This window comes from Nerophis ophidion, linkage group LG09 (assembly GCF_033978795.1).
Source record: "Nerophis ophidion isolate RoL-2023_Sa linkage group LG09, RoL_Noph_v1.0, whole genome shotgun sequence".
NCBI lineage: Eukaryota > Metazoa > Chordata > Actinopteri > Syngnathiformes > Syngnathidae > Nerophis > Nerophis ophidion.
The window spans coordinates 38,061,490-38,074,217 of NC_084619.1; the positions used below are offsets into that span (position 1 = coordinate 38,061,490).

Here is a 12,728-nt window from a genome sequence, read left to right on the forward strand (position 1 = left end):
AAGCTTTGAATGGTTGACCAAATACTTATTCTCCACCATGAATTACAAATAATTTTTTAAAAATTCCTACAATGTGAATTCCTGGATTTTTTTTCACATTCTGTCTCTCACAGTTGAAGTGTACCTATGATGAAAATTACAGACCTCTGTCATCATTTTAAGTGGGAGAACTTGCACAATCGGTGGCTGACTACGTTTTGCCCCACTGTATTGATTGATTGATTGATACTTTTATTAGTAGATTGCACAGTACAGTACATATTTCGTACAATTGACCACTAAATGGTAACACCCGAATAAGTTTTCAACTTGTTTAAGTCGGGGTCCACGTTAATCAATTCATATATATATATATATATATATATATATATATATATATATATATATATATATATATATATATATTTATATTTATATTAGGGGTGTAACGGTGCGTGTATTTGTATTGAACCGTTTCGGTACGGGGGTTTCGGTACGGTGCTGAGGAGTACCGAATGAGTTGCTACACGAACATATGAAGTAGCCGCCCATGCTATAGTCTTATTAAGCTGCTCTGCTTTCTGACTCTGTCTCCTACACAGCACCCAGCATTGTCCCAGCCACACAACCATCTGATTGGTTACAACCGTAGCGGTAGCAGCCAATCAGCAGTGCGTATTCAGAGCGCATGTAGTCAGCGCTTCAGCGAGGAGCAGGTAGGTGTTTAGCAGGTGAGCAGTGGACTCTCCCCAAATTATACTAAACACTTCCAAGTCAACTACTACTAACATCACTATGAGCCCGTTGACCTTCTAGAAACAAACTGCAGCTCAGCTCACTCGCAGTCCTGGCTTAAGGAGAAGGCTAATTAGCTTTTAGCGTAACGTTAGCTCATTTTGCGGTGTGTGCGTTACGGACAGTGTTGATTGAGGTGTGTTGAAGCAGCAAAAAAGGACATTATGTTAAATGAAGAGTTTCTGTCTCTAATAGTGTATATAATAACGTAAGTGCATCATAAAGCCTACATGAACTCCATGCTGTTCAGGGATGAATAGTATCTCCTATTGCTATTGTACTGTTTTTTTCAGCTATAGTTGCATTAATTATTAGGAATGTAGCACCCTAGTTTTGAATGGCAGGGTCCCTGCTGTCACATGTTGATACAAATATAACATGTACATAATAAAAATCAACTACAGGCTTCTTAAATGCTGTAATAAATTAAGCATGATGAATTGACTTGAAACTGTTTAATGTTCCACTTTTTATATGTAGAAGAAAAGTTTAGTCATTTTATTTAATCTGAGCAACACATTGAGGCAGTTTAATGTTGATTAAAGTGGGCAGAATTGTAATAGTGTTCCCAATGTTAAAAGGATAAAGCCATTGTTTACAAATTTGGTAAATAAATAACCCAAAAAATGTATATTTTTGTTTTCATACTGTACCGAAAATGAACCGAACTGTGACCTCTAAACCAGGGTACGTACCGAACCGAAAATGTTGTGTACCGTTACATCCCTAATATATATATATATATATATATATATATATATATATATATATATATATATATATATGCACACGCGCGCGTGCACACACACACACACACACACACACACTTTATAAGAAACTTATCGACAGCATTATGCCAGATATTTGAAGATTTTTTTTTAATAACGCATTATTACTTTCCCTCATATTACCGTTTCTATGAAAGAGTAACTGCTAGTAATTCAATTATTCATTACTTTGCCTAAAAAATAACTATATTTACTTTTTAAAAGTAATTTTCAGAACGCAAAAAAAGCAGAGGAACACTTAATATCTCAAATGACTCCTAAGTTGAGGTACTACTGTATATTCTTTAATTGTGATGGCCAGCCACAAAAAGAAACTGATTTGACTTTGCCCATAAACAGATTATAATGGCAGAGTCTGTGAAACTCAGCTAGTTAATACACCATCCATCCATCCATCCATTTTCTACTGCTTGTCCCTTTTGGGGTCCTTATACGCAATTGGCCTGCCAAAGAATAAGGAGATGATCAGTGTTGCCAATTTAGTGACTTAGTTGCTATATTTACCAAGTTTGTAGATCACTCAAGACCCTTTTTTTAAAAAAGTGACTAGCAATCAAATTAGTCAAAAAACTGTTTGACCTGTGGCCTTTTAAAGAAAGTTTTATGACATCTAAGTTTTCAGTTTTGCGTCACTTTTGTGGTGTGTTCAAAAACGACCGAACAAAGTGTGAAATCTTAATGCTTGATGAAAAACATTCTCAATGAATTAAAGAAAAAAAAGTAAACATTGTAGGCGTTCCAACAGAGACCGACCTGAAAGTGTGTTTCACACTTCTCAACAAGCAGGACCGACGGCTTGGATAGAATAAAGTTAATTTGTTGTTGTAAAAATGTTTACTTTTCATGTAAGGGACAAGCGGCAGAAAATGGATGGATGGATGTTTTTTACTAACATTTATACCTCATACATTTTCTGTCCTTAGGCGTCTGTTGGGGTCCATTAGTAACTACATGCAAAAACACCCCTAAAAATAATGCAAATTAGATGATGGCTTCATTAACACTGTCTCGTAACCACAAATAGATTGCAAGCATGTGAGAAACACTGATGTTACTTATTAACACACTGCATGTATGATTAGTAAATGTTTTATAGCATTATATTAGTAACATATTGGTATTTTATATATTTTTTAGTAGGGATCCCGCAGTTAAAAATCTACTTTCCAGTTAGAGCTTGTATCGCTACTTGCACTTTGATTACATACTGTAAAAAAATACAATACTAATTAACATAAAACAACATTGCACATTGTTTGCTACTGTCTTTATGGTGTTTGAAAGGCACATTGTACTTTCTAAGTCCATTATTATTAAATGACATCTCTGGTAGCATGCACATCATTTTCATATAGCACATGTAAAAAAATTATCTTGACTGGACTTACTTTTGTGTTCATGTTTTGAGAAAACTCCAGGATGGTATCCACTCTTGTCCAAGCATCAGGATGTTCTTTCAGGTGTGTCAACACTTCTTGTGCCATTCTTTGCTGTAATAGTCATTAAAAACATGTTTACATTCAAAAAAAAGAAGGGGGACGGTGCCTGTGTTGGTCAAATATACAAATTCAACAACACGCTATATTGTGGAAGTTAAAAAATGCAATGTGCACAAAAAATTACCTGTGGTCCCACCCCATGATATAGACAGTTCACCACATTATCCAGCAGGTTAATATCCAGTTTCTGGTTGAAGTCCAGCAGCTGCTGTGCTGCATGGTCTGCTAACATTGTCATAATTGCTGGCATAGAGCTCTGAAACAAGGACAGGAAGGAGGAGGGGTCATGAACGCACCAAACACACTCAACAGGCAAAGTCATGTGCACCATTCAATTTGGAACAATTCCAAACAGCTGACAATGAAACAAACATCCCCCAACCCACCAGTGGACTGTCAACAACTAGGCATTTCTTCTACAAGAACACACATATATGCTGTAAATCCGAAGGTCAATTTTGTGTTACAATAAAAAGGTTGCCAAGGAGCCAGGAAGTAGAAAATTGGTAAAGGGCAATGGCACACAAAGTCGACCAAACTACAGATGTATGAAGAACAATGGACAAGCAGACTCCCCTCACTAGTATATGTATGTGTGTGTGTGTATATATATATACAGTCAAGAAAATAAGTATTTGAACACCTTGCTATTTTGCAAGTTCTCCCACTTAGAAATCATGGATGGGTCTGAAATGTTCACGGTAGGTGCATGTCCACTGTATGAGAGATAACCTATAAAGAAAAATCCAGAAATCTTAATGAATGATTTTTCAACCATTTATTTGTGTGATACAGCTGAAAATAAGTATTTGAACACCAGTGTATCAGCTAGAATTCTGACCCTCAAAGACCTGTTAGTCCACCTTTAAAAGTCCTCCTCCACTCCACTGTATTTTCCTGAATCAGATGCACCTGTGTGAGGTCGTTAGCTGCATAAAGACACCTGTCCACCCCATACAATCAATAAGACCCAAACATTCAGCATGGCTAAGAGAAAAGAGCTGTCCAAAGACACCAGAGACAAAATTGTACAACTCCACAAGGATGGAAAGGGCTACGGAGAAATTGCCAAGCAGCTTGGTGAAAAAAGGTCCACTGTTGGAGCATCTATTAGAAAATGGAAGAAGCTAAACATGACGGTCAATCTCAATCGGAGTGGACCCCCATGCAAGATATCACCTCGTGGGGTCTCAATGATGCTAAGAAAGGTGAGGAATCAGCCCAGGACTACACGGCAGGACTTGGTCAATGACCTGAAAAGAGCTGGGACCACAGTTTCCATGGTCACTGTTGGTAATACACCAAGACGTCATGGTTTGAAATCATGCATGGGACGGAAGGTTCCCCTGCTTAAACCAGCACATGTTAAGGCCCGTCTTAAGTTTGCCAATGACCATTTTGATAATCCAGAGGAGTCATGGGAGAAAGTTTTGTGGACATATGAGACCAAAATTGACCTTTTTGGTCATAATTTCACTATGTGTGTTTGGAAGACGAATGATGCGTACCATCCCAAGAACACCACCCCTACTGCGAAGCATGGGGGTGGTAGCATCATGCTTTGGGGGTGTTTTTCTGCTCATGGGACAGGACGACTGTACTATATTAAGGAGAGGATGACTGCAGCCCTGTATTGTGAGATTTTGGCCAAAAACCTCCCTCAGTCAGATCATTGAAGATGATTCGTGGCTGGATCTTCCAACATGACAATGACGCAAAGCACACAGTCAGGAAAACCAAGAAGTGGCTTCGTAAGAACCATATCAAGGTTCGGGAGTGGCCTAGCCAGTCTCCAGACCTAAATCCGAATGAAGGGAGCTGAAAGTCTGTGTTACTCGGCGACAGCCCAGAAAGCTGACTGATCTAGAGAAGATCTGTATGGAAGAGTGGGCCATTTAAAATCCCTCCTGCAGTCCGTGCAAACCTGGTTAAGAACTACAGGAAACGTTTGACCTCAGTAATTGCAAACAAAGGCTACTCTACCACATATTAATGTTGGTGTTCACATACTTATTTTTAGCTGCATCACACAAATAAATTGTGAATAAATCATAGATTGTGATTTCTGGATTTTTCTTTTTAGGTTATCTCTCATACAGTGGACATGCACCTACCGTGTAAATTTCAGACCCCTCCATGATTTCTAAGTGGGAGAACTTGCAAAATAGCAAGGCGTTCAAATACTTATTTTGTTGACTGTATATATACATATATACAAACATATAGGTGTGGGAAAAATCACAAGACTACTTCATTTCTACAGAACTGTTTTGTGATTTTTCCCACACCTACATATTGCGCTCTACCACGGTATCGAGCACTATTCTCTGGATAATCCAATCAAGACATATGTCCAGGGTGCTGCTGCCTTCCGCCCGAGCGCAGTTCGATAGGATCCATTTCTTCTGCGACATTGAGTGAAATAAGCGGTGGAAATGGATGGATGGATTGAGGATTCATCAAGAAGTGTTTCAGTTTACTCATATTTACCGTGATGTACAGTTTTTTTGGGGTGATTTTTGTCTGTGCGCTGCAACTGGCTGGCTATGTCGCCTTGGAAACGCTCCAAATGAAAGTAGTGAGCTTTACTGAGTGCAAACTTTCTTGTCTCCACCAAATAGGTTATGTTTTCACCATGGTTTGTTTGTCTGTTTGGTAGCAACATAACTCAAAAAGTCACCCCCCGCGACCTCAATGGGAATTAGCGGTAGGAAAATGGATGGATGGCTGGATGGAGTTGAACATATGTCAGCATGTGGCCCCACTTTTAACTCTTTTTTTCAAACTCTTATTGCAAACACTTTCTTACAGTAAGTCATTAATTTTACTTTGTAAGTCATTATTTAAGTATCTCAGGTAACAAGGACTGTTTTGTTTTTACTTTACGGAAAAAATATAGAGATATATATCTAGGGCTGGGCGATATTGCCTTTTTTTATACCGCGATATTTTTAGGCCATATCGCGATATACGATATATATTACGATATTTTGTCTTAGCCTTGAATGAACACTTGATGCATATAATCACAGCAGTATGATGATTCTATGTGTCTACATTAAAACATTCTTGTTCATACTGCACTAATACATGCTACTTTTAAACTTTCATGCAGAGAAGGAAATCACAACAAAGTCAGTTTACCAAAACTGTATTTATTAAAGTTATTAGCAGCTGACTTTTCAAATGATGCTACATATTAGCAGTAATCCTACATTTGGTAGCAACGCTTGTGCCCCATACATGACAAATTAAAGTTGTCTATTCGACATATTCCTGCTTGAAGCCGTACCACCGCCAGACGATGGGCCCTGTGCTGTTTTTCTTGGGAATTAATTCTTCCTTCATTTGTTACGAGATTCGCAGCTTCTTTCTCTCGCAACAACCCGCTAGCATCACAGCTAACGTTAGCCACGCCGCTACCTCTCCGCTGGGCGAGTGCGTATACGTATGACGTGACATTAGGTGACGTATGAATGTCCGCCTGCTTGTCTGTGAGGAGACACAGGAAAGAGCGAGGAGAGTGTAATGCCCGCAGCTGCGTGAGAAAGTCTAGTCGAATATTACGATATAGTCAATTTCTATATCGCACAGAGACAAACCCACGATATATATCGTATATCGCCCAGATATATATCGTATATCGCCATTCAGCAAATGGAGCAGAAAACACCACCAAAAGTTGTAGTCTTCTTCACGCGACAAAGCAGGCCTACGTCACCACAGTCTGTAGTTTATTGCCCCCCCAGGCTGTGGTGGCAGTGGCGAGGTGGAGACGGGTTGGCGACAGGCTAAGTTACACTGATCCTTACACCCACAAACCCACTTCCCCGGTTCCCTCCCCTTGGAGAGTAACCATCTTAACTAACAAACTTTCTGGGTGATTATAATATTTTTAACACTAAATACACTAAATGCATACATATTTAAGTAAGACCAACATTTTTAGAGTATAATAGGTCTCCTTCTCTTTTTTACATTGTTATTCTGAAGCTAACCAATAATGAATAAAATACTTCTTACCATTAAAACAGATGGATGGATTAAAAAGCATAAGAATGTTTTATATTTTGAACGTAATTTTTAACACAGTGATTACTAGCGGAATGACTCATTACTTATCATGATAAGCAATGTCAGCCAAGAATTATCTGACAGCCGGATGCAGTCATCAAAAGAGCCACATCTGGCTCGAGAGTCATAGGTTCCCTACCCCTGATCTAGTATTTATTTCACATTTAGTCTGGTTGAATTTTTTTTTGCTAAAAAGTTGCTGAATCAAAGTCAACTCACTGAATCGTTTCAGATTGCTAGGCGCCAACAAAGATTTAATTAAATCAAATCGTTTAAGCAAATCATTTCAACCCTACTGTTAATATAACGATTTATTATCTTACATTTATTTCAAAAGGCATACATGAAAGTTTGTACTGTGCTTTCAATCGACACAAAGCTTCCATTAAACCAGATCACGTGTCCGGCACGGATGTTGACATCACTTTGTTTACATCTTCAAGCTAACTCCCCCCAAACTCTCAAAGTAACTAAAAAAACAACAACAAAAGAGAGCATGTCTTAAACTTGATCATATTAGTACATTGTTTGATTATTTTTTTTAATTAATCCTTTCTATAATCTAATTGCACATACTGATATGCTAAAGGTTTTTTAATGTTGTACGCCATACAAATGTTTTAAGTTAATTGTTTTTCTCTGTGGTTTTATTTCTTTGTAGAAAAAAAATATGTTAATACTATAATAAATACATAATAAATAAAAAAAAGTTGATGAATCAAAGTCACCTCACTGAATCGTTTCGGATCGTATCGTATCAGCGCTAACAAAGTTTTAATCAAATCGAATCGTTGTTAAAACAAATCGTTAACGATTTATTGATCTTACATCTATTTCAAAGGCATACATGAGTTTGTATTGTGCTTTCAATCGACACAAGGCTTCCATTAACCAAATCACGTGTCCGGCACAGATGTCGACATCGCTTTGTTTACTTACATCTTCAAGCAAACTCCTCCCAAACTCCCGATGTGACTAAAAAAAATTCAATAAAAAGAGAGCATTTCTTAAACTGGATCATATTAGTACATTGTTTGATTTCTTGACTTAATCCTTTTCATTATTTAATTGTACATAATGATACACTAAAGCAGTGGTTCTCAAATGGGGGTACTTGAAGGTATGCCAAGGTGTACGTGAGATTTTTTTAAAATATTCTAAAAACAGCAACAATTCAAAAATCCTTTATAAATATATTTTTTGAATAATACTTCAACAAAATAGGAATTTAAGTTCATAAACTGTGAAAAAAAATATAACAATGCAATATTAAGTGTTGACAACTAGATTTTTTGTGGACATGTTCCATAAATATTAATGTCAAAAATTTCTTTTTTTGTGAAGAAATGTTTAGAATTAAGTTAATGAATCCAGATGGATCTCTATTACAATCCCCAAAGAGGGCACTTTAAGTTGATCAATCAATCAATCAATGTTTACTTATATAGCCCTAAATCACTAGTGTCTCAAAGGGCTGCACAAACCACCACGACATCCTCGGTAGGCCCATATAAGGGCAAGGAAAACTCATGATTACTTCTATGTGTAGAAATCTTTATTTATAATTGAATCACTTCTTTATTTTTCAACAAGTTTTTAGTTATTTTTATATATTTTTTCCAAATAGTTCAAGAAAGACCACTAGAAATGAGCAATATTTTACACTGTGATACAATTTAATAAATCAGAAACTGATGACTGTGATGTATTTTATACTTCTTTATCTCTTTTTTTCAACCAAAAATGCTTTGCTCTGATTAGGGCGTACTTGAATTAAAAAAAATTTTCACAGGGGCTACATCACTGAAAAAAGGTTGAAAACCACACTGTACTAAAGGGTTTAAGTGTTGTACGTAATACAAATGTTTTATTTATTTTTTTCTCTGGGGTTGTATTTCTTTGTAGAAAAAAATATGTTATTACTATAACAGATAACAGATGTGTTTTAAACGTATGTAATCATTATTTTTGCATTTTTAAAGAAAATATTTGCAAATATTGTGATGGCAGCATATTGACCAATTATTTGTTGTTTATTTGCTTGTTTGCATTCATTATTCATGTGTACCTAACTAGAGTGTCCGCCTTGAGATCGGTAGTACCATACCAAATACTAAAAAATGGGACCCATTACCTCCCTGGTTGGCACTCAGCATCAAGGGTTGGAATTGGGGGTTAAATCACCAAAATTGATTCCCGAGCACGGCCACCGCTGCTGCTCACTGCTCTCTTCACCTCCAAGGGGGTGGGTCGGCGTGACGCAGTGGAAGAGTGGCCATGCACAACCCGAGGGTCCCTGGTTCAATCCCCACCTAGTACCAACCTCGTCACATCTGTTGTGTCCTGAGCAAGACACTTCACCCTTGCTCCTGATGGGTGCTGGTTAGCGCCTCGCACGGCAGCTCCCTCCATCAGTGTGTGAATGTGTGTGAATGGATAAATTTGGAAGTAGTGTCAAAGCGCTGAGTACCTTGAAGCTAGAAAAGCGCTATACAAGTACAACCCATTTATCATTTATTTATCATTTATGGGTCAAATGCAGATGACAAGTTACACCACACCTTGTGTGTGTGTGTGTGACAATCATTGGTACTTTTAACTTTAAAGGCCTACTGAAATTAGATTTTCTTATTTAAACGGAGATAGCGGGTCCATTCTATGTGTCATACTTGATCATTTCGCGATATTGCCATATTTTTGCTGAAATTATTTAGTAGAGAACATCCACGATAAAGTTTGCAACTTTCGGTGCTAAGAGAAATGTCCTGCCTCTACCGGAAGTCGCAGACAATGAAATCACCCGTGATGGCTCCTCACATATTCACATTGTTTTTCATGGGAGCTTCCAACAAAAAGTGCTATTCGGACCGAGAAAACTACAATTTCCCCATTAATTTGAGCGGGGATGAAAGATTCGGGTTTGAGGATATCGATAGTGACGGACTAGAAAAAAAATAAGTTAAAAAAAAAAGTTAAAAAAAAAGAAAAAACGATTGCATTGGGACGGGTTCCGATGTTTTTAGACACATTTACTAGGTTAATTCTGGGAAATCCCTTATCTTTCTATTGTGTTGCTAGTGTTTTAGTGAGTTAAATAGTACCTGATAGTCGGAAGGGTGTCTCCACGGGTGTCTTGACGCGCAGTGTCTCAGGGGAGTTGACGGCAGCTATGGACGGCACAAGCTCAGCTTTTCTCCGGTAAGAACTGACTTTTTAACCACAATTTTCTCACCGAAACCTGCTGGTTGACATTTGGTAGGAATCCATATTGGCTTGACCGCGCTCTGATTCATAGGAAAGTTTCACCACCAGGAATTTTAAACAAGGAATCACTGTGTGTTTGTGTGGCTAAAGGCTTTTAGCTGTGAGTGTGCGCAGCGCTCATACTTCCTAAAAACCTGTGACGTCTTGCGTACACGTCATCATTACACGACGTTTCGAAGACGAAACTCCAGGGGAATTTAAAATTATAATTTAGTAAACTAAACCGGCCGTATTGGCATGTGTTGCAATGTTAATATTTCATCACTGATATATAAACTATCGGACTGCGTGGTGGGTAGTAGTGGGTTTCAGTAGGCCTTTAAATAACAGTAACATAGAAAACTTCACCTGAAGTGTCAAGTATCTAGTATTTATTTCACAGTTAGACTGGTTGAATTTTGTTAGCAAAAAAGTTGCTAAATCAAAGTCAACTCACTGACTCATTTCGGAGCCAACAAAGTTTTAATCAAATCGAATAGTTGTTAAAAAAAACGTTTAAACCTTACTGTTAACATAACGATTTATTGATCTTACATCTATTTCAAAGGCATATATGACAGTTTGTATTGTGCTTTCAATCGACACAAGGCTCCCATTAACCAAATCACGTGTCTGGCACAGATGTCGACATCACTTTGTTTACATCTTCAAGCTAACTCCCCCAAACTAACAACATCACAGGGAGCATTTTTTTTAAAGACAACGTTTACATATGCGGTCATGTTGGCGTTCATTCTCCACGTCATCAAACAGCATGCAAAACGTTAGATTTTTTTTTTTTGATGCTGCTAGCAGTGTTGTCGCAGACTGCTCCCATGTGGTCCAGCGAGGTTGCAAGCGCTCCCACCCAGGATGCAGAATGTGCACCATCATTGTTATTAACTGGATGAACACAACTTTTTACTCGGTGATAAATACACTGTTAGCGAGGTGGCGAAGACAACGATAACTGAAGAGCAGAGAGTGCCTAGCAACACCAACTTGACATCCGCTGCCATCACGCACACACACACACGCACACACCACGGTGATGCTGGCGAGGTGGGAGAGGCGTGGATTTAACCACGCAACGTTAGCTTATTTACTCAGCAAAGCAAATTCAAACACTTTCATTGCTCGTTCAGCGTGGCATGAGTTTCAAGCGAAAATATCCAACACGTGTAACAGAAAGATAATGCACTTGACTCCTACCTCGAAGTCCGGGGCGTTGATTGAAAAGTGTTGACCCCAAAGACTGTACTAGATTTAGTGAGCACTCCACACTTGATTAGAGAAGCTTTCCGACGTCCACTCCAGCACTAAGGGATGTCTGCCCGGCAGGAGCACACTGATGCGGATTCCAAAACTACAATCACGGCAAAGCCAGATATATGTCACTCCGAGACATTTTTTCCGAACGCAAACGTTACCACAAAGCTGACAAAATCGTTACTCTTATCCAATTTCCACCAGGGCGGTTTGGAGGTTGTGTGCCTGCACCTCCTTTCCTCTCTCAAGCAACTCACTCGCAACCGGTTGAAACCGGTTCAGACTGGGAGATTCCATCTCGGTTTAGTTTTCAGCCCATGGCGCCGCGGAAAGTTTGGACCGGAGTTCCGCCCCCCGCGCCGCTCTGATTGGCTACCACTTTGGCGGACAATTCCCTCACGCGCTCTCATTGGACAACGCAGCTGCCTATCTCTTTCAATTGGCTCAAGCGCCCACGCGACCACTCCGCCCGGAGAGAAAAAAGAGGGCAGACTCCTATGTAGAATGGATTCTTCGTGACTCGTCTATTGGAACACAACAACTTCAAATACATATTTAATGCCGTCATCGAGCACTGTTACTTTCTTTCACGTATGTTCTCGTCCATATTGCCCAAGCGCCGAAACGTAAAAAGTGATACTAATAAATATATTTATCCACACGCGCTCGTAGTTATTTCCAGACTTGACATAATACAAAAAGCAGCACGTTTTTTTCCCCCCTCTTGCAAGCCCGCTGCCGCTTTGCATGATGTGATCCCCTGCAAGTAGCGTTCATGTGCCTGTTGCTTGTAAGCTGGTAATTTTCCACCAGCCACGAGTGGGCGTGGTTACACGATCACGAACGCACGAGGTTATTAAAACGACCTGCAGGAGAATTACGCTTCCAGGACTGGGGGGCAACTGTAGCAAAAGCGACAGGTGGACTTTTTTTAGACCCCCGAAGAGAAGAAACCGAAATAGACAGCGCAACAGAGTCAGTGCATTGCTGTCAATAAGGATGCAACATGACAGCGGCTCCGCTCGCCCTCCTCCTCCCCCCCCCCTCCCCTCTCCGCACCCACCCTCCGCGGTCACGTGGT

At 39.2% G+C, this 12,728-nt stretch overlaps 1 protein-coding gene across 3 annotated transcripts in view; it reads right to left on the minus strand.

The window, feature by feature from the left end:
• xpo1b (exportin 1 (CRM1 homolog, yeast) b) overlaps nt 1-12,394 on the minus strand; it is a 75,005-nt gene extending 62,611 nt beyond the window's left edge. The window contains exons 1-3 of one of the 3 annotated variants that reach the window (XM_061910948.1): nt 11,591-12,394; nt 3,186-3,317; nt 2,951-3,052 (exon numbers count right to left, since the gene is read on the minus strand). In XM_061910948.1, coding sequence (XP_061766932.1) covers nt 2,951-3,052; nt 3,186-3,311 — 228 coding nt within the window. In that variant the 5' untranslated portion in view covers nt 3,312-3,317; nt 11,591-12,394. Of the gene's footprint in view, nt 1-2,950; nt 3,053-3,185; nt 3,318-11,590 lie in introns of those variants that run through there. The other 2 variants (XM_061910947.1, XM_061910949.1) reach the window with 2 other exon arrangements.
• Between the last annotated feature and the right edge of the window lie 334 nt (nt 12,395-12,728).